The 26,181-nt window shown below is 34.6% G+C and overlaps 1 protein-coding gene and 1 long non-coding RNA gene across 3 annotated transcripts in view; both read right to left on the bottom strand.

Moving 5' to 3' along the window:
• Positions 1–8,746: 8,746 nt before the first annotated feature.
• Txndc16 (thioredoxin domain containing 16) overlaps positions 8,747–26,181 on the bottom strand; it is a 96,026-nt gene continuing 78,591 nt past the window's right edge. For both annotated transcript variants that reach the window (XM_040274678.2, XM_005337978.5), the window contains exons 17-21: positions 23,015–23,099; positions 20,897–21,035; positions 14,208–14,368; positions 12,834–13,024; positions 8,747–10,812 (exon numbers count right to left, since the gene is read on the bottom strand). In XM_040274678.2, coding sequence (XP_040130612.2) covers positions 10,547–10,812; positions 12,834–13,024; positions 14,208–14,368; positions 20,897–21,035; positions 23,015–23,099 — 842 coding nt within the window. In that variant the 3' untranslated portion in view covers positions 8,747–10,546. The remainder of the gene's footprint in view (positions 10,813–12,833; positions 13,025–14,207; positions 14,369–20,896; positions 21,036–23,014; positions 23,100–26,181) is intronic.
• Positions 14,674–20,890, bottom strand: LOC144377782 (uncharacterized). The gene is made up of 2 exons (XR_013438872.1): positions 16,482–20,890; positions 14,674–16,405 (listed from the first exon to the last, which is right to left on the bottom strand). It is a non-coding gene; the product is annotated as an uncharacterized LOC144377782 (long non-coding RNA).

Consider the following 26,181-nt stretch of genomic DNA (forward strand, 5'->3'; position numbering starts at 1 on the left):
TATCCCATAACTCTTGGATGTTTTTCTCATGATTTTTAACCAGCCTTTCTGAGTTGGCTAGACTCTTTTCAAGATGAAATATTTTGTCTTCATTATCTGACGTTCTGGCTTCTACTTGCTCCACTCTGTTAGTGATACTCTCAATTGAGTTTTTAATTTGGTTTATAGTTTCCTTCATTTTTAAGATTATGGTTTGATTCTTTTTTATAATCTCTATCTCCTGATAAAGGTGCTTAACTTCTTCTTTTATCTGTTTGTGTAATACATTCTCAATGTGTTCTTTCGCTGCTTGAATTTGCTGTCTCGTATCCTCTTTAAGGTTCCATTCCATCTGTCTAAGGTGTTCCTTGAGTTCTTTATATGACCATTTTCCTGATGACTCTAGGTCCTCCTGAATATTTAGGCTGTCCTGCATTGTTTGTACTCCTTTTCTTCCTTGCTTTTTGAAGCTGCTCATGTTACTTCTTGTTCTGTTTGACTGCTGAGTTACTGTTTACTCCTATAAATTTATTTGATGCTTGGGAGGAAAGGTATTAGAAGGGAAGGGAAAAAGTCACTAAAGAGAATGAGAGTAAGCAGGTAGAATTCAAGGAAGGGGGGATAAGATAATTGAAAAGAAATGAAAAGACAAAAGAAGAAAAAAATAGGAAATAAAAAAAGAAAAAAATTTTTTAAAATAATAAAAAAAATTAAAATTAAAATTGGAAGAAAAAAATTAAAAAAAAAATTGTAAAAAAAAATTAAAAAAACAAGAACTAAAAATGAAAATGAAAGAAAACCCGAAATCAAAATTAAAAAAAAAAAAAGCAAAGAAAAAAAACTAATAAATGCAGTCTTGGAGTTTGATTAACTTCTCTTCCAGTAGGTGGCGCTGTGACCACCAGGCCAAGTTTCTCCTATCAATACGCGGAAACCAATCACTGTGCAGCAGAACCCTCCTCCCAGACTGGGTGAGTCTCCAATCCTGGGTGCCTAGGGCGTCCTCTTGTGTCTAGTCACTTCCCCACTTTTCCTCTAGCCAGGCCCCTCTCACGAGTGCCGCTCACCACACTACTGGGTACACGCCAGGTCTGCTGCTCCCGGGAGCCCTGTTGTCATGAATGACTGGGCACACTCTTCCAGTTTGCCAATCCCTCAGACCCTAAGTTTGTAGAGCTTGGGGCTGAGAATCCTCAGCGAATTTTACTGCCCCTCCGGTAGCCACACCCCCGGTAGCTGGTGCAAGAGACCTCAGCTGTCAGCACTGGTGGGAGCGGTAGTCCCGCACCGCGGGTCCCGCGCCACCTCTAATTCCCTCGGTCTGGCTACTGTGCTCACGGGAGAGCTGGGAGAGGCCCTTACAGGAGAGCTGGGATTGGCCCTTAAGGTTTCCCCGATGTGTGGAGAGGGAAGGCTAGCGAATTACACACCTGTAGCCGCAGGTTTCAATGAAGTTATCTCCTCCGCCGCAGTCTGATGACGTCAGTTGTCTGCCATGGTGGTATCTCTTGCAAATGGCGACAGTTCGTTTCCCTTTGCCGGGTGACCAATGCAACGGGTGGGTCCTTACTGTCTCTCCCAAGCCCCGTTTCAAACCTGTGGCCACTACCTATGAAGGCTCGGTTGGCATTTACCTCCGTAGGATCAGAAGGGCTGACCAGTTGTTTCAGCCGGATGGATTAGTGCTGAGTCACAGCTGTTTGTCTGTGGGAAGCAGGCGAACGGGAGCTTGAATTCAGCCGATCCAGGTTCAGTGTGTGTTCTGAGAGGCCCAGACTGCTCGTCCCAGATCCACGTCAGCTCAGCATTGCCTAGTAATCCTGAGCAAACAGAATTAGGCTGTTTACGACTCCCTATGCCTGCACAGCTGAAGAGGTCAGAGACTTGATCTCTCCGCGCCCGCCGCCATGTTGGAATTCTCATTCCTTTAATACTTGAGTAATATTCCGTTGTGTTTCTTTATCCCTTCATCTACTGAAAGGCATCTAAGTTGGTTCCACAGTTTAGCTATTGTGAGTTGAACTGCTATAAACATTGATGTGGCTGGGTCACAGTAGTATGCAGATTTTAAGTCCTTTGGGTATAGAACAAGAAGTGGGATAGTTGGGTCAAACAGTGGTTCCATGCCAAATTTTCTAAGGAATATCCATACTTTCCATAGTGATTGTACCAATTTGCAGTTGTACCTTTTTCCTTACATCCTCACCAATACTTATTGTTGCTTGTAGTCTTGATAATTCTCATTCTGACTAGAGTGAGATGTAATCATAGTGTAGTTTTATTTGCATCTGCACCTCTCATTTTTCCAAATGAATTTCCTGTCTGCCTTTTCTATTTCTATGAAGAATATCATTGGAATTTTAATAGGAATTGCATTAAATCTGTATAGCACTTTTGGTAGTATGGCCATTTTGACAATATTAATTCTACCTATCCAAGAATATGGGAGATTTTTTCCATCTTCTAAGGTCTTCTTCAATTTCTTTCTTTAGTGTTCTGTAGTTTTCATTGTAGAGGTCTTACACCTCTTTTGTTAGATTGATTTCCATACATTTTATTTTTTTGAGGCTACTGTGAATGCAATAGTTTTCCTAATTTTTTTCAATTGATTCATCACTGTTGTATAGGAACACAATTAATTTATGGCTGTTAATTTTATGTCCTGCTACTTTGCTGAACTCATTTACGAGTGCTAGAAGTTTTCTGATGGAATATTTTGGGTCTTCTAAATATAAAACCATCTCCTTAGCAAATAGGGATGGTTTGATTTCTTCCTTTTCTATTTGTATCCCTTTAATTTCTTTCTTCTAATTGCTATGCTAGGGTTTTCAGGATTATGTTGAATAGAAGTGGTAAAAGAGAGCATCCCTTCTGGTTCCAAATTTTAGAGGGGATTATTCTCCATTTAGAATGACACTGGCCTTGGGTTTAGCATACATAACTTTTACAATGATGAGGTACGTTCTACTATCCCTAGTTTTTCTAGTGTTTTGACCATGAACGGACGCTGTATTTTGTCAAAATGCATTTCCTGCATCTATTGAGATAATCATGTAATTCTTGTCTTTAAGTCTGTGGATGTGATGTATTACATTTATTGATTTCCATGTATTGAACCAACCTTGCATCCCTGTCATAAACCACACTTGATCATAGTGCACAATTTTTCTAGTATGTTTTTTATGTGATTTGCCAGTATTTTATTAAGAAATTTTGTATATATGTTCATCATGGATATTGATCTGAAATTTTCTTTCCTTGATGTGTCTTTGTCTGGTTTTGGTATCAGGGTGATACTAACTCAATAGTTTGGAAAGCTTCCCTCCTTTTCTATTTCATGGAACAATATGAAGAGGATTGGTGTTAGTTCTTCTTTGAAGGTCTGTAGAACTTGGTTGAGAAACCAGCTGGTCCTGGGCTTTTATTTTTTCATAGGCTTTTCATGGTGTCTTCAATTTCATTATTTGAAATTGATCTATGTAAATTTTATATGTCCTCTGATTCAATTTGAGTAGGTCATATGTCTCTAGAAATTTGTCAATATCTTCAAGATTCTTTATTTTGTTAGAGTATAAATTTTCAAAATAGTTTGTCATTATCATTTATATCTCAGTTGTATCCATCATGAAATTTGCCTTTTCATCACAAGGTATTATGTCTACTTTTTGGTATTTGCTAAGAGTTGCTTTGTGGCCAACCATATGGTCTACTTTAGAGAAGGATCCATACTCTGCTGAGAAGAAATTGTATTTAGTCATTGATGGATGAAATATTCTGTTAAGTCTAAATTATTAACTGGATTCTTTAGTTCTATAGCTTCTTTATTTAGTTTTTGTTTGGAGAACCTATCCAGTAGTGAGAAAGGTATGTTAAAGTCACCCAGTATTATTGTGTTGTGGCCTATTTGATTCTTGAAGTTGAGAAGGGATTGGCTGATGTATGTATATGCTCCATTGTTTGAGGCATAAATATGATTGTTATGTATTGTTGATATAAAATTCCCTTATGCAGTATGAAATGTGCTTCTTTGTCCCTTCTGATTAACTTTAGCTTGCAGTCCACTTTATCTTATATGAGGATATAAACCCATACTTCTTTATGAGATCCATGTGAATGATGATTTTTCTCATCTTTCAGTTGTGGATGTCTTTGCCTATGAAGTGAGTCTCTTGGAGACAGCATATTGTTGAGTCTTGTTTTTTAATCCAACCTTCCAGTGTATGTCTTTTGATTGATGAGATTAAGCCATTTACATTCAATGTTATTATTGAGAAATAATTTTTATTCTGTAATTTTGATTTATTTCTGGTTTTCAATTTGAATTAGGTTCTCCTTTGACTATTGTTCTAGTATAGTTCTCCTTTGATTATTATTTGATGTTTTTTTAATTTCTTCTTCATGAAATATTTTAGTGATTCTGTTTTGTGTGCAGGCTTTCTAGTTGTGAATTCTTTTCACTTTGTTTATAATGGAAGGTTATTATTTCATCATCAATTCTGAAGCTTAATTTTGCTGGGTAGCATTCTTGGCTGGCCTCCATTTTCTTTTAGAGCTTGGTATATATTAATCAAGAACCAGGCTTTGAGAGTTTGGGTTGAGAAATTAGCTGAGATTCATATTGGCTTCCCTTTAACTGTAACCTGTCATTTTTCTAATAAAGGCTTTAAAATTCTGTTCTTGCTCTGTATGTCAGGTATTTTCATAATACTGTGCCTTGGTGTGGGTATGTTGTAATTTTATATATTTGGGGCCTGTATGCCTCCTGTGTTTGACTTTCCATTTTATTCTTTAGGTTTGGGGAATTTTTCCAATATTTCATTGAAAGATTGTGCATTCCTTTGGTTTGTATCTCTGAGCCTTCATCTATCTCAATAAATCTGAAATTTGGTCTTTTCAGGTTATACCATATTTCTTGGAAGTTCTGTTGATGATTTCTTACATCTTTTCTCCATAGTCAACTTTATTTTAAAGATTATATATTTTGTCTTCATTGCCTGAAACTCTGTCTTCCAAGTGATCTAGTATGTTGGTGATGCTTTCCATTGAATTTTTAATTTATTGATTCCTTTGAGAATTTCTTCTTGATTTATTTCAGAATCTCTCTTATCTTAGAGTGATCTTTCATTTCCTGTATTCTGATTTCACTCTTTACCTCACAGATCAGTTTATGTACACTCTAAACTCCTTCTGTGACATTTCTTCCATTGTGGTGGTGATGGATTCTGTTATTAAAGTATCTTGGTTTGTTTGGGGCAATTTGTTCCCTTGCTTTTTCATGTTGTTTGTGTGTCTACCCATCTAACACTATAGATCTGAGGCAGCAGAGTTTCTACCCTGTGGACCTGTAGTGAGTGTCCTGAAGGTTTCTAATACCTCACACAAATAATTACAACAACCAATACAAACAATATAAAGCATTAAACCAAATAGTTCCTGCTATTATGTCTACAATGTTAATTGTCACAATAAACCGGAATGATATGAGCAGTTATTGCCTACAATAATAACAATAAGTTTGCAAAATGGTTTACAATGTTGAATGATGGACAGGGAAAGAAAAGAAGTGCTATAGGATGTGATGATTTTGAGGAGAAGGAGGGGAGATTAGAAGTAAAAAAAATTAAAGGAAGAGTGAGAGAACAATAGAGATTGTCTGTTAGCTGAGGAAAAGAGAGAATCAAGAGAAACAGATAAGTGACAGAAAAAAGCTATATATAAAATAAGAATTTTAAAAAATTTTTAAAAATAAGGGCTGGGGCTGTAACTCAGTGGCAGAGCACTTTGCCTAGCATGTGTGAAGCATTGGGTTAGATACCACATAAAAATAAACAAAGGCATTCTTCCCAACTATAAAAAAATTTTAATAAATTAAAACAAATAAAAGAATACAAAACAAAATGGAAATACAGTAATCAAACATCCCTATAGTCCTCAAAAGAGTGATTCATGAAAAATAACTGGCTTCAAAAATGCTAGATATAAGAAAGATTAATATGAATCTGTATAAATGTTCATGAATCATTAAGGTCACAGGAAAAGAAAACAGGAAAAAAAGATTTCAATGAAAAGTTAAAAAAAATGTTTTTGGTGGAGTTCAAAAGATTCTCAGCTTTCCTTCTCAGCAGTGTTAGGTGGGGTTGTATGGAGTGTGATGCTTACTCCATCCTCAGGGTGGGGTTGCTGGGGTGAGGGAGGTAATTCCATAGATGGAACTCCTGGAGGTGGAGTCTAACCAAGGCATCTTCACTGAATACCAACTGGTCTGGAGATCTCAAATCAGTGCACCTCCAGGGCCCAGCAATTGCTGGTCCAAACCTCCTGATTCTCAGATCTGCTTTGACTGTCCAGTATTAAATTCCCCCACCCTGCTTTTTTGTTCACCCACCTTGCTGAGAAGATGCCTGTATGCTTTCTTGGTTTTACATCACAGAAATCCAGGAAAGTGAACTTCTCTATTCCACCATCTTGAAAACCTCCACTTCCCTGCTGCTTGATGCCCTTAAAATAATATTCAAGTTGCTTCGCCGTCCATGGTTCCAAAACCCTGCATATTTTGTCTCTTCCTAGTTCTATAGCCTTCTCTCCCCCTCTTGCCACTGGATACCAGATACATTGGTATTCTTCAAATAAACCAAAATCTTTCCTGAGTCTTCTAGACACATTCTGTATCTCAAATGTTCTTTCTTCTTCATGTCTATCTCATCTCATCCTTCATATCTTAGTGAGACTTACCTTATACTGCTATTTATATAGTCCTCAAATCATAATTATTCAGTATCACTTCCCTCTCAAGATCTGTCACTGTATTATCATAATTTGTAACAATATATACAGGTTTTGGAGTCCCTGTACAGATTTTCCTGCACTACTTCTAAAGATAGTGTATCTCTATTTCTGCTTGGATTTTTTGCCTTTCCTTGGGGCATGGGGAGAAGCTGTTAATCTTTGCTTGGGCAGTTAGGATAAGGAGGTTCGCCAGTGACTGGTGGCTTCAGCTTTGCATAAGAGAGAGGTCAGAGGAAATGGGCACTATTTCATACCTGTCACCCAGATATTTGATCAATCTCCTGCTCCTTGCCTGCATCACCAAAAGGTCCATTCCCATTGGTCTTCTGCCTCAATATTTCTCATTAGCACCCATGCAGGTTTATAGAAAGTAGGTCCTCAGTGAACATGAGCTACTCTCATGAAAGGGTGCCTCACATATTCTCAACTAACATCTTTTACACAATTTTTTAGAAAATTCTTTAATACTTCAGTAATTTCTCTCAGAAGACAGTTCTCCGTGGGTCTTTCATGGGTCTGCACTATGTGCAAGTGGAGGCTCTGCCTGCCTTTGTTCTGAACTAACTTCAGGGATATCTGTATTGAATAGACTGGGAAGATAAAGACAGCATCTCCCTCTATGAGACAGTGATTAGTGCCCAGCATAATAATGCTATTTCTCTCCAGAGCAAAGGGTGGGCATGCTAAACACCCACTATTAAATATTTAGGCTCCGTAAGCTTAGGGCATCTTCCTTGCAATGCAACCCACCATGTATTCAGGTGTCACTGGTTATCTTTTCATCACACTGTGAAATTGGAGTCAGGAAGCCAACACAAATGCTGACATTATGATTAATGTTGTTGGTGAGAATAATTAAAATCCTTTGTCTCTGATTCATCAATCTCTGTCAAAATTACCAGCAAGTAGGAAAAATATCTTAGATTCTCCTAAGTCTTTTAGAATTTCTTACTTGCTTCAGTGGCAGAACCCTATTCTCTCCAAAGACAAGAGTTCATGCATCCTGTTGCTCTTTGAAGGGGCTTGTCACTCATTGAACTATTTTCTCTGATGTGTTAAGAAAATTTTTGAATTTTTTCTCTCTGTTAGGATGACAATAACATTCTCTTGCAGCTTACTAAACCTTAGGTGGAAACACAAGTTTCAAGCTGTGCCTATTTGATTACTTCTTATTACTAAAGACAGACGCTGCTCTGTAAACTAATGTTGTTCAGCTTACACATTTAGTTTTTAACAGAAGCATAGGTTTGAGTGATGAACGCCAAGAATTCTGAAAAACAGCCCTTGTGATATATCATCACAAGGGCCAAAGGCAGTGGACAAAAAATGTTAACCTTGTAGCACAGGTGAGGCAGGACAGAGTGAAAGAATCTGACCCCTGAGAGATGAATATCATGAAGAATATTCATAAGCACTGGCCCAAGCTCTATTAGAGGACTAGGGGAACACAAAGGGAAACTGAAACCACTTGAGGGTTTCCAGAGACCTCAAAAATTGGTGAAAAGTATGGCAAAAAGACCCCCAAAAAATACAAAGGTCAGAAGCACGGTCGTGTCTTGAGAGGGTGTTTTCCCCTCTTTACACTTATTCCCCATTTTCTGGTGAACAGAACTGAGAATTCTTTGGTGAGATTTTCCTCTTTTGCATTGGGGGTCTTATAAGGGCTGCTGATACAAGAGTCTTGTCTTTCTCTAATTGAGGGACTGGATTCACTGACCAGTCCTGAGTCACAGAAGATACCAGATGGAGCTGATTCAGAAGATACCAAGTGAGCTCTTAGTCCTGACCCATACCAGCCTTGATTCCTGTCTTTTCAAAGACTGGTTTGATTTTTCTTCTAATTCTGTATATTAGTCACATTCCCATTTTGCTTAAGTTAGCCAAAGTTGAATTTCTATTGCTTGGAACCAAAGACATGCAACTGATACAAACTAGGTGGCCCAATAAAGGGCATATGGAGGTCAAAGAAAGCTTTGAAAGGTGGTCTGAAATCCAGATACTTTATTTAAAATTGTAAAATAAACATATATATTAATGGGTATCCAAATCACTGGTTATGATACAATGATAAATCAATTTCATGTTTCTATGTGCTTGTAGATAATTAGCATTTTTAAATGAAGAATGATGTTTAATTACTAAAAGCAATATTGGAGTTCACTCTTGGCATCTCCCACATTAGAAAAGTATATAAGAATGAAACCAAACTAGTAAGGCACCCCATGCTATAGGAATTAAACTAAGGGATTGCTGAAAATGGCCAATAGTACAGTGAAAGATACAGATTTATTAAAATTTAACTGTAAAATTCCAATTATTCAGTTGTTCTGAGTATGCCACACATGGAGAAAATCTTTAAAATGAGATACTCTAAATACAGTAGATCACCAGGTTGGAGGTTTTCAACCAATGTCTTGCAAAATGGAGAGCAGTGAGACAGCTGCTGCAAACAATCAGCCCAACAGTAAGTGATGTGAAAGGAAAAAATAATTTTTTGGCCAATCCTGCCCTCTCATTATAAAGACAAGGATCTATGGCCCAGGGAGATCAACTGATTTGTCCAAGGATAGTAGATTTCAGACATGGCTCAGATAGGGAGCTTCTCTTTTTGTGAGGAAATAGCAATATGTTGAATTCCAGAAAAATTATATCTGTAGCTTATAGTGCTAAATTTCAGACCCCCTCACACACACACACACACACACACACACACACAAAATTTTGAGTCTTTTGTGAATTTACCTTATTACTTTTTGAAAAAATAAAAATAAATTTATAAGGATGTATCTAGATAACAATTAAGACCACCTAATACTTATCTTTAATATCCACATTTTTTAAAACATAATTGAGAGGATTCAGAAAATGTGGAAGTCCTTCTGCCATAGGTTAGTTAGTTATTCATCCCTGATACTACTGACATTTGGGGCAGGATAATTGTTTGAGGGGGGTGCTGCCCAATGTAGGATATTAAACAGCATACCTGATCTCTACCCACTACATGCCAGTACCATCCCTAAGTATGACTTCAAAATTGTCTCTAGCCATTGCGAAATGTACCCTGGGGTGGGAGAGTATCCTGGTTGAGAAACACTGATTTTAACATCATGATATATCACTCCACTGAGGAGTAAACTGTGATTAAACTAGTGTTGCATTTTATTGCATTTTAATTTTAATCCCAAAATATACCATGGGTAAAACTAAGTTAAATTGCTTATACTAGTTTTTTGTCTAATACTGAGCTGTTCAATATAATAGTCACACACCACATGTGGCTAATGAGCACCTGAAACACAGGCTACAGTGAAATAGCAGTTAAGTGTAAAATACACGCTGCATTCTGAAAACTTGGTTAAAAAAGGGAAAAAAAGTAAATCAATGATTTTTATATTAATTGATCTATTTTAGGTATTTTTACTGGGTGAAAGACATTTTTAAAACAATTTTACTTTTTAAAAAGTATAACTACTAGTGCTCAGTGGCAGAGCACTTACCTTGCACATGTGAGGATTGGGTTTGATCCTCAGCACCACATAAAAATAAATAAACAAAATAAAGATATTGTGTCCATATTCAACTAAAAAATAATATATACATATATAAAATGTAGCTACTAGAAAATTTTACGTGTGGCTTGCATTAAAATTCTACTAGATGGCACTGGTCTATTTGACATGATTTAGTATCATTCCTTAATTAAATAAATTCTCAAGTCTCTCAAAGAAGCTGAAAAGACTTTGGAAATGACAGCCCTATCAAATTAGCTTACTTTTGAGCATCATAACTCTTTATCATGCTTAAAGGATTTCTCTGTTTCTTTAAACCAGTTACTTTTATTCCAGTGCTTTATTCTCAGTGTTTCAATGGGCTCTTTTCTGATGGACAACTTGTCTTCATACTGTTCCTTGTCATTCTCTGGCACATCTGTTTCTTTCGTATACTCAGGCTCTTTCCTAGTGGGATGTGGAGCTGTTGCAGCATCCATCATACTTAGAAAATCATAAGCTGGAAGAGGAGGTTTCCATTCCTGAGCAGATAAAATTGCTGGAAGGAAGACATAACCAAGGGTTAATGACTAACTATAAAATCATCTATAAAATCATCATATGAATATACTAGAAAATGTTTCATTTTGAAAAAATATATTTGTAGGCATGAAGGCTTTATTAGTTTTACTTAGCTTGATGTTTCTAATACCATTGTGATTAGAAAATTTGATATATTTATCACTAGTTACTGTCTTATTTTACATTACATTTATAAGCCATTATTTTCTATATAGAGATAAACGTTAATGGGGAAAAAAGGTTCATAATCTTACTGCCAATTAATCCTTGTTGGGGTTTCAAAAATAGCAATATATGTAATAAGATAATATTATGTACACACAGATTCAAACTACAATGAAGTCTCCTACTTCCCTCCTTACTCCAATCTCAATCTCCAAATATGTTAACTATTTCTCATAAGTCATTCCAGAAAAACATTTTGGAACATATATATTTAGATATTATTATTGTATTGATATAAGTGTTGCCTTATATCTTAAAGGATATTCTGTTCTTACAGGCTTTGATTAATATCCTATCCATACACTTCATGAAAACTGTATTTTCAAAAATTATTATAGATAGGAATAATTTAAAATTGCTATGGAGTTGACTATACTATGTGTAGACAATTATTGGATGATTTCTTTCAGATGAGCTTCATGGAAGTGAATCTTAACATTATTTTAAAATATTGATCATTAGAAAAGGAAAACTACTTAAAGCTGATAACATATGAGAAATTAACTTTTCTCCATTTAACAGACAGATTTTTGTAGGTAATACCTACCTCAGGTTTTTTGTGACAGTTAGATCAAATAATTAATAAAATGCATTTTTGTTAGCTATTATTATAATTATTCAAGTTAAATATAAAATAATGGTATTTACTAGAATATTACTTCATTATGCCAAACTGCTTCTCTCAGATATTTATGTGTTTAGATTTGGTAGAATATCTATGGAGATATTGATGACTACACAGATGACTTTAATTATATGGTTACTTGAAGATTCAATAAAATAAACACAATTATGCATTCAATTCATTTAGGCAATTTGATTAACAGTAGAAGCTATGAAGTTAGCCTGTTTGGTTTGAATCACTACTCTGATAATTATTGGTTCAATTACCATGGACAAGTTACTAACCTCTATTTTCTCAATCTGGAAAAAAAATATATAATGACAATATCCAGAACCAGAACTCTGGGGTTATAAGGAAACTAAATCAGATAATCACTGAAATGTTCCCATGCCGGGAAAAGTGCACATGCTCAATAAATACTGACTATGACTTTTATGCCAACAGTAACTTTCTATGAAGTAATTTGCCTATTACAGTGTAAAAGCCATGTACACCATAACCAAAAGGGTAGACCCACCTGATTAACAAAAGCAAGAACAACAAATGTGGACAGAGAAACTGAGAGATAGTTAGTTTAAGACACACCTTCTTAAAATACTTAAAACTAGAGTTTTATATGATAATAAGGCACTATTTTTAAAGTGTCCTTTTTCTATAAAACCACAAATTTTTGCCCATAGTTATAGAAAAAAAACTAGCATTTATATGAAAAAGCTATACTAGAAGTATCTGTGAAATCAACAATTTTAAGCTTCATAAAAGCAGCAAGAAGGACTTAGGCTTGGGTAGGTCAGTGCTTCCATGGTAAGGATTTTTTTTAAGTTGGATAAATTACAAAAATCATTTTTGAAGATATTGGCAATCTATAGGACCAACATGGACTCCAAGAATTAAAATTTCAAGAAAAAAGAGAGATTTAGTAGGTGAGCTGACTGCTTAGTAGGTAAGTCCACTGTCCCCAACTGAGGCTTTTCACCTTAGTCTCATAATCAGACTGTTCTATGGACAATGCTATCAGCATATTAATACTTAGGATACTTATAAACACCATTCAACACATACCAGTATTCATTAGCTACAAATGAAATTTAAAAATTAACAGAACAAAATGAAGAATTGAATGTATTAAATGAAATAGAAAAACTTACTGATATGATTTTCTAGTCCTGCTTCTAATTTTTTAAGCCATAACACAAGGTTTTGTTCAGTTATAGACTGATTGGAAGGAAATGCAAATACTTGACCACCTGAATGCAGATTCACCAAAACAAGAAGAGGAAGGGGAGGCAGAGGGCTGAAATATGCCCGCAAGATTCCTCTCCCCACAGGAGTGTTCTTCCTACAAGAGGAATAATTGAAAATATTAATTAATAGTTATATCACAAAAATGAAAATAAATTTATGGAACATTAAACTTTAATTAGTATCATGCCAGTAAATTTATTCTATAAAAAGACATTCTAAAATCTAAGAGGTCTATGACTATGGCATTAGTAATTAGATTTTTTTTAATTTTTTTTTAACACGGTGCTTTCTTTCTCTTATAAGGAAAAAAGGCAGTCAATGACAGTTTTCAAAACAAGCACACATATTGTGAAGGCTTATCAGCTTAGGTTTGATACAGTCAATAGGCTCCTTTGAAAGTTTAGCCAAGTACCTGATCACATGTCAGTTCAACAATTAAAGGGTTATATATGATAGACACTTATGATACACACTTCAAGTAACACAAGCCATACATCCAGCAAATGTACCAGGAAGTACTGCTGATGGGTGTACTAAAATCTGTCCATAACATTATGGCTGGACTATAACAATACAGAAACACAGAAGACAGAACGATATCACAATGCTTACTTTTTTGTATTTGCCAATTTTTTCCAATGGACAATTACTTTTAAAATCAGAAAAATGATTATGTTAAAAAATTTATTGTGGGCTGGGGATGTGGCTCAAGCGGTAGCGCGCTCGCCTGGCATGCGTGCGGCCCGGGTTCGATCCTCAGCACCACATACCAACAAAGATGTTGTGTCCGTCGAGAACTAAAAAATAAATATTAAAAATTCTCTCTCTCTCTCTCTCTCTCTCTCTCTCTTTAAAAAAAAAATTATTGTAGTCAAGAGTGGTGGTACATGCCTGTATTCTCAGAGGCTAAGGCAGGGCAATCAAAAGTTTGAGGCTAATTTTAGTAATTCAGCAATACCCTGTCTAAAAATAAAATTTAAAAAGGATTGGGGATGAGGCTCAGTGGTAGAGCACTTCTGGGTTCAGTCTCCAGGAGTATACACACATACACACACACACACACACACACACACACACACACACTACAGAATAAAATTCAATTTGAAACAGGTCAAACTGGACCTTGTCTATGGGAAGTTAGTTACTAAAGTACCATGACAAGATATTTAGGCCCATTAATATTAACTCCAAAGGCAAAGTTATAGAGTTTATTTTTGTTATGAAAATATAATAATTATACTTTATCTCTTACATATAAAAAATGAAAATATACTTACAGATTTAACCAGCAAGGAATAAAAGAATCCAAGTGTTTCTGTTTCATTAGTGTCAATATTGCTTTTCTATACTGAGGATTTATACTGCCATCACTGAACAAAATAAGTAATGGTTTCTGAAGTCTTAAATAAGTGGGAAGATTTTCTACAGTTATTTCTGGCTGTTAAAAGAGAAGAACAACAACAACAAAAAAAACCAAAGCATGGGAATGATAATACATAAAATAGAAAATATTCAAATCACTCAATTTTAGTTCATAAAATATAATTCAAACACATTTTCACTTAGAGATTGAACCACATTAATGACTCTCCAGAGTTTATTCAATCTCAACTCATCTTAATGAGTTATATTCAAAATAAAATTACTTTGAGAATAAGTTAATTTAATACTTTTAATAATTTCATATGCTAAAATCTGGGATTAGATTGGTCAATATACATATAAAAAACCAAACTCTTAGAGGAAAAATATAACACAATTTTTTATTTAAAATATAAGCTGGTAATCATTTGCTCCCATTCTGTAGGCTCTCTATTCACTTCACTGAGTCTTTTGCTGAGAAGCAGCTTTTCCCGTTTGAATCCACCCTATTTATTGATTCTTTTTTGATATTTATTTTTTAATTGTAGTTGGACACAATACCTTTATTTTATTTATTTATTTATTTTTATATGGTGCTGAGGATCAAACCCAGGGCCTCGTGCATACTAGGTGAGCATTCTACCACTGAGCCACAACCGGAGCTCCCATTTATTGATTCTTGATTTTATTCCTTGCACTATAGGAGCCTTACTAAGGAAGTTGGGGCCTAATCCAACATGATAAATATTTGGGCCTACTTTATTTTCTATTAGGCACAGGGTGAGTCTCTGGTCTAATTCCTAGGTCCTTGATGCACATTGAGTTGAGTTTTGTACATAGTGAGAGGGGCTTAATTTCATTTTGCTGCATATGGATTTCCAGTTTTCCCAGCACCATTTGATGAAGATGCTATCTTTTCTCCAATATATGTTTTTGGTGCCTTTGTCTACTATGAGATAACTGTATTTATGTGGGTTTGTCTCTGTGTCCTCTATTCTAAACCATTGGTCTACAAATCTATTTTGGTGCCAATACCATGCCATTTTTGTTACTATTTCTCTGTATGTAGTTTCAAGTCTGGTATAGTGATATCACCTGCTTCACTCTTCTTGCTTAGGATACTTTGGCTATTTTGGGTCTCTTATTTCTCCACAGAATTTCATGACTGCATTTTCTATTTCTATGAGGAATGTCACTGGGATTTTGGTTAGGACTATATTAAATCTGTATAGCACTTTTGGTGGTACGGTCATTTTGACAATATTAATTCTTCTTATCCAAGAACAAGGGAGATCTTTCCATCTTCTAAGATCTTCTTTAATTTCTTTCTTTAGCATTCTGTAGTTTTCATTGTAAAGGTCTTTCACCTCTTTTGTTGATTCCCAAGTATTTTTTTAAGGCTATTGTAAACAGGATGGTTTTCCTAGTTTCTCTTTCAGAGGATTTCTCACTGATGTACAGAAATGCCTTTGATTTATGGGTGTTGATTTTATATCCTGCTACTTTGCCAAATTCATTTATTAGTTCTAGAAGCTTTCTGGGGAAGTTTTTGGATCCTCCAGGTATAGAATCATGTTGTTGACAAATAGTGATAGTTTGAGTTCTTCTTTTCCTATCAGAATCCCTTTAATTTCTTTCATCTGTCTAATTGCTCTGGCTAGAGTTTCAAGAACTATGTTAAACAGACATGGTGAAAGAGGGCATCTCTGCCTTGTTCCAGTTTTTAGAGGGAATGCTTTCAATTTTTCTCTATTTAGAATGAGTACTGATCTCTATGATATATAAAGGACTCAAAAAGCTTAATGCTAAAAAAAAAAAAACCAACCCAATCAGTAAATGGGCCAAGGAACTGAACAGACAATTCTCAGAAGATGATATACAATCAATTAACAAATACATGAAAAAATGTTCAACATCTCTAGCAATTAGACAAATGCAAATCAAAACTACTTAAAGATTTTATCTCACTCTAGTCAGAATGGCAGCTATTAAGAATACAAACAACAAGAGCTGGGGATGTGGCTCAAGCGGTAGCGCGCTCGCCTGGCATGCGTGTAGCCCGGGTTCAGTCCTCAGCACCACATACAAACAAAGATGTTGTGTCCGCCGAAAACTAAAAAAAAATAAATATTAAAATTCTCTCTCTCTCTCTCTCCTCCCTCCCTCCCTCCCTCCTCACACCTACCTACCTCCCTCTCTCTCTCTCTCTCTCTCTCTCTCTCTCTCTCTCTCTTAAAGAAAAAGAATACAAACAACAATAAGTGTTGGCAAGGATGTGGGGAGAAAGGCACATTCATATATTGCTAGTGGGACTGCAAATTGGTATTACTGATATGAAAAGCAGTATGGAGATTCCTTGAAAAACTTGGAATGGAACCACCATTTGACCTAGCTATCCCACTCCTTGGTTTATACCCAAAGTACTTAAAAACGGCATACTACAGTGACATAGCCACATCAATGTTTATAGCAGCAGAATTCACAATAGGTAAATTGTGGAACCAATCTAGATGCCCTCAGTAGATGAATCGACAGAGAAACTGTGGTATATATATACACAATGGAATATTACTCAGCATTAAAAAAGAATAGAATCATGGCATTTGCAGGTAAAGGGGATAGAGTTGGAGAATATTATGCTAAGTGAAGTAAGCCAATCCCCAAAAAAACAAATGCTGAATGTTTTCTCTGATATGTGGATGCTTATGCATAATGGGAATAGTGGGGGGATTATGGAGGAATGGAGGAACTTTAGATAGGGCAAATGGAGCGGGTAGGGGGGTAGGAAAGATAGTGGAATGAGATAGATATCATTACCCTAAATACATGTATGAAGACACGAATGGTGTGCCTCTACTTTGGGAATGAACAGAAACATGAAAAATTATGCTCTGTATGTGTACTATGAATTGAAATACATTCTGCTGTCATGTATAATAAATTAGAGTAAATAAATGAATTAAAAATATATATAAGCTGGATCTCAAAGATATAATCTTTTTCTTTAATGTCTATTATTATTTTTCTCTTTTGGTGGGGCATACTGGAGATCAAATCCAGACCCTTGCACATGCTAGATAAGTCCTCTACCATTGAGTATACCTCAATTCCTTTAATCTTTGAGACACGTCTTGCTAAGTTATCTAGGTTGGCTTTGAACTTGCACTCCTCTTGCCTCAGCTTCAAGTATCTGGGAGTACAGGAGTGTACTAATGCACCTGTGTATGATTACTTAAAAATTAATAAAGTTTTACATTTTCCAAGACTGTGAATTTGGGGGCATAAAATATGCTAAAACAAATCCAAAAGTAAAATTTATTCCTTTTGAGTTTAAAGTAACTCAAAGAAGGAATTTAATAAGGAATTTGAATTCTAAGTGTTTTACCATTTTTACTCTTAAAAGTAGTTGCTATTTTTCAAAATGTATCTGTAGAAGACAATTTGTCCAGGTTGTTTGTTAAAAGAATTAGAAAGATCAATAACAATGCTAATATATTTAGGATTAAAAGTATCCATGACTTACAAATAGGAAGTCTTCTACCATTTTCCATTTTAAATCCACATCTATTATTTCATCATCTGGCTATATCTGTGAGCTAGATTAAATCATCCCCTATCAGACAAACAAGCCCCAGGTGACAGATGAGAAAGCATACACATAGAGGCTAACTTGCTTGAGTCTCAGAGTTAAGTAGAAGGGAGCTGAAACTAGAAGGCAGGCATCCTGTTCATCAGCTTCCCGTTGGAGCACAAAAGAATCTACAACAATTTTATATTTTTAATTGTGCCAACAACCTCTGAGTACAGAGGTTCATCTCAGACATAGTTCATCCTCAGACATCAAACTCTGACATATACTTAGTTCCCTAATTAGTTCTCAAAGTGGTTTTTCTCTGCCAATTCTCATTTTTGTTCTATTCTCTTCCATTCTGATTTCATATTCAAAATCTTAAGACCTTCCTTTTTTTAAGACTTAAATCTTAGATCTCTTTTTTTCTCCAAATTCTTCTCTTTTAGTTTCTTGTGTAAAGTATCATCTTTTACTCTTCCACTGGAGTTATATCCCCCTCCTAAATATTGACAGATGTTACTGAGCCAGCAGAAACATTAGGTGATACAGCCATCACTGCTCAACTCAAAATGTATTGAGAACTACAGAGTTCAAGATGTTATGCTGGGTGCTGAATCTTTAAAGAAAGTAGATACTTCCCTGCCCTCAAAGAAGAAGAGACATTTTTTTTTATCATTACACATGGTACATATATTTATTGAAGTATTAAAACACATTCAATATAGTCAACTATTAAGGATACATTAAAACTAAAAATTTTAAAAAATCTCTGCTGAGTTCACCAACACAAAAACATTACATCATTATTCCTTCCCAATTCCAACTCCCATCACCCACCTTAAAAGATCTCCTCCTACATTAGACTTCAAAATGGAAAATGAGACTAAGTATCTGATAGGATTTTCCAGCTCTGTTGAGGTACTCTGCTCCCTTACAGCATTATATGAAAATGCCAGCTTTTTCTTAAGCACAGATGATTTGCCTTATATTTGGAGATGATAATAATCTATATATGGTAAGCATAGTAATTATCACTATATGTCATGTGACAGTAACCTTAGCCTAGTTTTTAGGACTAATATCTAAGGATATTTCTGAACTCTGGCTTAATGATAGCAGAAATAGGGAAATTAGTTACAAGTCAGAGTTTGTTTAATTTTATTTAAATATTTATTTTTTAGTTTTTAGGTGGATACAATATCTTTATTTTATTTTTATGAGGTGCTGAGGATCGAACCCAGTGCCTCATACATGTTAGGCAAGTGCTCTACCACTGAGCCACAACCTCAGCCCCCCAGCGTTTGTTTAATTAACTAATTAATTAGTTAAGAGGAGACACTTAATTATCCAAACTACTGTGATCCTTGAAAATATTATTCATGAATGACAATAAGGAAACCTATGGGCTCAAAATTAAACAAGCTTAAAAAAACAAGGCAATGGAGCTTGTGAGTGATTTTAGGAAGTGATATTTGAGCTGGGTTTTGTATAAGGAATAAGTTCTTGACAGAGTGAGGTGCATGCTTGAGCAGGGATCACAGATGGAGGGAATATCATGGGGATAGGTAGAGAGGTGTTAAAGCAAACAATACTGGGATCAGTGAAATGAAAGGTCCCCGATTTAAGACTGCAAGAGGCAAACATGGCTGAGACCAGACGGGTCATGCCTTGATGAGTTCTTACTCCAGGGAATATCAAGAAGACTTTTGTGTCAGATTAGTGACATGGTTAGGCCTATTTTCAGAAAAGTAACTAACTGGAATATGAATTTGTGAAAAGAAAGATCAGTGATGGATGCTGCTCTTTCCTATATCTGTCAGGTGAAAAGATCAAGATGTCTTGAGGACAACTTAAGTGTCAGTAGAAAATTGGTTAAATGAATCATGGAACATTAGTACAACAGAAAACAGATATTAAAATCAATATGCATGTCTACATTCTTTGAAATATACTTAATATAAAAAGACATGCAATTTTTCTAAACTTTGGAGAAATATGTTCCCAAATTTAGAGAAATTATGGTTGATTCTAATTTTCTTGATTATTTTTTGCAGTTTTTGAGAAAAAAAGAATCTCAAGTTACAATACTATGTACATGTTAAGGAAATATTTATTTAATCACATGTCATTAAAAACAAACATGCTATTATTTTTATAAAATCATTTAGAAAACTACATCCTGAAAATATTAACTTAATGATTTAATTAATTATAACTTGTAACATTGAGGGAGGAAGAAAGGGGAACAAAAATTTAGGTGACAGATTTATTAAAGACAACAGTCAATTATTTGAGCCTCAATGTATTGTCATTTAGATAATCATGACAACAAACATCATAATGGGAAAATTAGTAATTCAACATTTTATCTGATTTAAATGGTGTTCTTTGTGCCACTTTAAAAATATAGGAGTATAAATATATGATATTATAGCTATATTTAACATATATGCAAAACAACTGAAATCAAGTATTGCAGGTTACATTTGTTGTGCCCTTGAATCCACTATTAAACAAAGTAAAGCACTGGAAAAGGACTTTAATAAGACAGTTTGTTTTAAAACTGTATAAATAGTAACTAACATCTGTTGAATATTTACCATGGGCCAAGCATTGTCCATAAAGCACTATATACATCTTAACTGTTCCTCACAATAACTCTCTATATTTTATAATATATAATATAATAATCTATATTTTACACATATGGAAACTTAAGAGTAGAGAGGGTACCATAGAGCCAGTGAGGATTTAAGCAAGGATTTAGAACCAGGCAGTCTGACTCTTTAGAATCCATTTACTTTGTAACAAGTTTGACTTCAACCGACTTCAGCCACACAGGTAAGCTTTGGGCAGTGGACTAGAAAAGCTGTATGCATAATGAATGAATAAAACAAAGCAACCCAATCAATCTTCAGCCCACAAAACATGGCATCCTTTGCCACCCCAAACTGGAAAATTGTGTTCTACTGTATGCTGTCTTTAATTGGTCTAGATTTTACCCTAAATAACCTGATTATAAAATATACTTACAAATGTTTCTAGTGATGCATTTGTTATTATTTGAACTATGTCCTGCACATGGGTATTAGCAAGTGGAATGCTCTCAATTGTGCCTTCTTTGTGTCTGGCAAGTAGCAGGGCTGGAGGAGTTGCAGCATATTTATTTGACCTATAGAGAAATGTAGTATTAAAATTCACAATCAAAATACAGGAGGTCATCAAAGACATGAAAAAATAGGCCAGCAAGTCACAGCAGGAAGCAGAAAGTGAAAAGCCCTGGCTCCAAGGAAAACATTAACTCAATTCCCAAACTCATTTTCTATGTGAAACTATCTGTTCAGGATCCTTGACAAACTCAATTAATAGAAAGCAACAGATAATAATCTAGATAGATTTTCTTTCGCCCCCACACAACTTACTCATCAAGAAAATTACTACATAGGATTTAGAATGCACTGAAAGGCTTGTGGCCCCTTTGGAATGCTTACCACACTACTAAGGAGATGGGTACCTATGAGAAACCTACTATTTGCCAGGCAATGTACTAGCTTAGTTAGGTTTTCATTTAATCCTCAGAATATCCCCCAGAAAGTAACCCATAACACTCCATTTTAGAGGGGGGAAAAAAACGAATTCACAGAGTGATAAATAGTAGACAGTGAATTAAAATGAGGAACTCAAATGGAGTGCGTGTTCTCTCCACTGACACAATAGCCCAAACCCACCCTCCCACTATTTTCGCTAACAACACCTAAAAAGAAGTTTTGTGAATAGGTAAAAAGCTTAATGGGAAATTATTAATAAGGTAGAAACACATATAAAAACTAAACTCATGCCAGAACCAAGAAGAGACAATATAATATTATTGAGGTTATCGAGCCCAGTCTTCAGATCACTTAGAGGAACCTTAGTTTACCAGCTAATTATAAACAAAACACTCTGTAAATCACCAGTCTAATTCTATGGACTATAATTAAATGCATATTGGCAATAAATAATAGCAATTGATATACATTATCAGATGGATAGGTCTCATATTTTCCTAGTTCAGTATATATAAAAAATTATTGATTTCACAGAACTAACAAAAGCATCATCAAGAGCAATGTTTAAGATGAATGTTTTAAGCTCAGAAATCACAATTAGGAATATTATAGTCAGAAGGTAAGAAAGACAAATGGCTGGGGTTTATAAACTAGTTTATTTGTACCCCAAAATGAACCATTAACGTAGAATGTCATTGTATTAAAAACAGTCTCCAAACTTGCAATCTAGTCCTTCTTTCTACAACAACTGTGTTAGCCTTTTGTCACTGTGACCAAAATAAAGTTTACTTTAATTCATGGTTTCAGAGGTTCAGTCTATGGTCAGCCAACTCTGTTGCTCCTGGCCCAAATGAGACATCGTGGAGGGCATAGCAGAGGAGTACTACTCGGCTTACGATAGCCAGGAAACACAGATAAGGGGAAAGGGACCTCAGGGAAGATAAATAGTTCCAGGGTATGCCTCCAATGACCAATCTCCTCCAGCCATATCACACCTGCCTGCAGTTACCACCCATTCAAGCTGTATTGACTGGTTAGGTTTCAGCTCTCATAATCCAATCATTTATCTGAATATTCCTGCATTAACAGACATCTTTGGGGGATATCTCATATGCAAACCATAAAAGCAACTACAATATTTTGGTAATCATAGGAACCTCATCTTCCAGACAAAGCAACTAAAGTAACTAAAAAGTGATTTTTTAAAACATATACTTCAGTAGCAAAACAAACAAACAAACAAAACCCTCAAATGCTAGAGAAGTAAAATTCTCAAAAACTATGACACCTCCAAAGAATCCAAACTGCATTCAAACCCAAAGAGGAAATGAGTATGAAGTATGAATCTAAGATTACCCCTGTGGGTGCTATGGTATGGATACACACACACACACACACACACACACACACACACACACACACACACACACAAATATATATATCTATATAAACATTTAAATCTTAATAGCCTGGTATTTCCTAGAAGGGAAATTATAAATTTACTTATGTTTCTGAACTATCTCCCTAGATCAGCAGTGAAAGACAAGCAATAAACCATTGCATAGCTTCTTCTTCCCTAAAATTAGAAGAGCAATAAACTTACAGTATCCAAACATCTTCTTCAGAATAAATTCCAGTGATGACACATCCTTTTAGGTAATTTCCTGCTTCAGTAAAATCTTCTTTGGCTATAAATACATATGGCAAAACTCTGAAACCTTTAATATTATGTATTATGTTCAGCAGATAAATAGATTTATAAGTGATAGTACTTTTTTATTTAATGTCAAAGATAAATATTTAAGACACCTTAGATAACTCTTAGTAACTAACTCTAAAATAAATCTGAATGCTTCTAAAATACATCCATTTTTATGACATGGATTATTAAAGAAATGTACACTGATATAATACAACTATGGTTTCCTAAACAAATGTACTCCAAATGTGATTTGCAAGATTTACAGTACTCTAACCATACAGAGTGACTGAACAAATATCTGTTGTTTTTTATTCATAGACAGGGTACTGGGAACAGCTACAGCCTGGAAGCAGGAATGTGAAATGATACATTTCACAAGGTGTCTACATGCATTAAAAAAAAAAAGAAGACTAAACATCCTAATTCTCTAAGTATGTGTGTGTTAGAATTGTGTAATTCTAAGGGACTTTTGTCCTTTTATTTTCAACATTTTCTATAATGTATTTTTGTTAGTTCTGAATTTTTGACTAATTTGTGTATTGCTGTTTTTTATTTGTTAGGATATATATATTCAGAACTAAAAGTATTATTTCTGTAGATTTTTAGTTCATTTTCATAAATACCAACATATTCTGAATCCCAATAATGACTATTTTATAACCAAAAAACAAGTTTCAATTAAATCACTGTAGACTAATGAGAAAAGAGCAGAGGTGACTTATGGGTAAATGAAGTATTCTTGCCATGTGAAAAGTCAAATGATAGCTCAGCACCATGTACCAAAGGTTCACAGCAGCTCAAATAGCCAAATGCTGATGGAAGGAGTAATCCATACAATTACCTTGAGGACCAGGCATACTGAACCACTGATCCATACCTTCCCAGTCAGCAGCAAATTCACAATATAAGCACTGTCAACATTGGATCACCACAGGGCTTTTTCTTTTAAAAGTGTGATTACTTTCCACAAGATTAAGTAACATGGTCTGCAGAAAATCAACTTTACTAGAACGGTTAATCAGCCTATAGGCAGCATCTGGAGCTCATTTATAATCATAAATTTAATGAGAAACTAGTAACCTATTCAAATATTTTTAAGCCTGTGCTACAGCAAAGTAGAAAAGACTCATAAGAAAATAAGCAACTAAAAAAGGACTGAATGCCCATACTTTCGTTTTAATTTGTTAAAAGTGTTTTCATGAGGGCTGGGGATACAGCTCAGTTGGTAGAGTGCTTGCCTTGCATACACAAAGCCATGGGTTCAATATCCAACACCATAATCCATACTATGTCATTCTGGCACACCAGAACCATATTTGTATGATTTAATATTGTGCTTTTGATTATTGTTGAAAGATAACTACATATGAACTTTATCATCATTTGAGTAGAAATGATCAAGTACATTGTTTCTTATATTGATCCCCTATTTAAAAAACAATATGAAAAATTCTTCCCAGTATTTACAATCAGGAAAACATTTTCTCTGTGGATGAATCAGCATCCTAACTTGTATGTTATAATTTATTATATAAAGAGAATATGGTAAAAATGTCATCTTTTTGTTTCTAGTTGTTACAGATAGCTCAGGGCTATATTATAATCATCAATGTTTTCTGGAATTTTCACATAATTATCCTTTAGTGTTTTATTGCATAACTCTTACCTTTGTTTTAATGATTTATTGTTATTTGTGTTATTTTTATTGTCTAAAAATTCAAATTATTTTTGGAAGGAGGTCTAGTGTAAATAATGAATAAAACTTTGGGGCACTAGGTCTAAAATACATAGAAGACAGAGTCAACTGTAGAAACAAAAATATAAAAAGGGGAAGAAAGAGTAAAACACAATCTAAAAAGATTTAGATTGAAAGTATACACATTAAGATGCTAGGTATTCTAGGATTTTGCCTTTTAAGATGGCAAGTCACAGAGCACATAATAATATGTTTGTAATTTCATTTAGTGTATGTTCCTTTAACTCATTTTTAAAGATTTTGAAAAAAGAAAAAAGTTACAATATATAAATTTGGAGAAAGCAAAATTTAATAAGCAGTTCGCAGCACCTGATCTGTACAAATGTACTGCAAGATAGGGGATCTTCTTCCCATACATATATTCTTAAAAGATTTCATTTAGAATTTGAAATTCATTTCAAAGGCAAGAAAAATAAAAATGAGGGAAGTCTGCTGGATAAATAGAGAGTGATTATAGTTAAGAAAATATTAAGGCTAAAAATATGCAATAGCAAAAATAACATTCTGGAAAATACTACTGATCAGAAAAAATACCTTGTGTGTACACTTCCTTTAAAACATACTGAAAGACACTCCTATGAAACAAGAGATAAAGAGTTTAAGGATAGGTAAATTGTGATATTAAAAAGTAAGGCAGTTTACAATGCCATGGAAAACTATTAAAGTAAAAGTAATTGCTATATGTATTGTGTAAAAGTTGAATGCAAAACTATTAATTTTAAATTCAAATAAAAATAAGTTGAATTAATAGATGCATACAGGTGCAGGTATGTACATAAAATGGATTAACAGCTGGACCGATGTATAGGTATGTACAACACTGGCAGATATAGGTGTAGGTTTTCACGTAAATCTTTCAACTCTGCAGTAAGTTTGAAAATTTTCATCTTAAAATGTTGAAAAAGTAAATGCAAAAGATTTTGGAAAGTCAAATGTTTAATGAAAAAAATGCATCAATAATGATAATCTGAACCCATAACATGGGGCTCTATACAAAGACTACAAAAGAAATTAAAAACATCTTCATCTTCCTCAAGAGGGAGTTGAAATCATTGAAATGATTGAATGAAGATGTTCTTCAATGAACTACATAACTCTAAAGAAAGAAATTGAAGAGACCCTAGAAGATGGACAAAAACTGGATAGGCAGAATTAAATTGAAATGATAAGTTCATTTTTTAAGAACATTTTCTCTAGCCCTGTAGAAGATACAAACAAAAGAGGCATACTCTATAGAGGAAGAAAGAAAGAAAAACTAAAATACCAGTGAAGCATAAAACAATCAGCAGACATCAAATGAGTTAAGATAATA

Source organism: Ictidomys tridecemlineatus, chromosome 5 (assembly GCF_052094955.1).
Source record: "Ictidomys tridecemlineatus isolate mIctTri1 chromosome 5, mIctTri1.hap1, whole genome shotgun sequence".
In the NCBI taxonomy this organism is placed as follows: Eukaryota; Metazoa; Chordata; class Mammalia; order Rodentia; family Sciuridae; genus Ictidomys; species Ictidomys tridecemlineatus.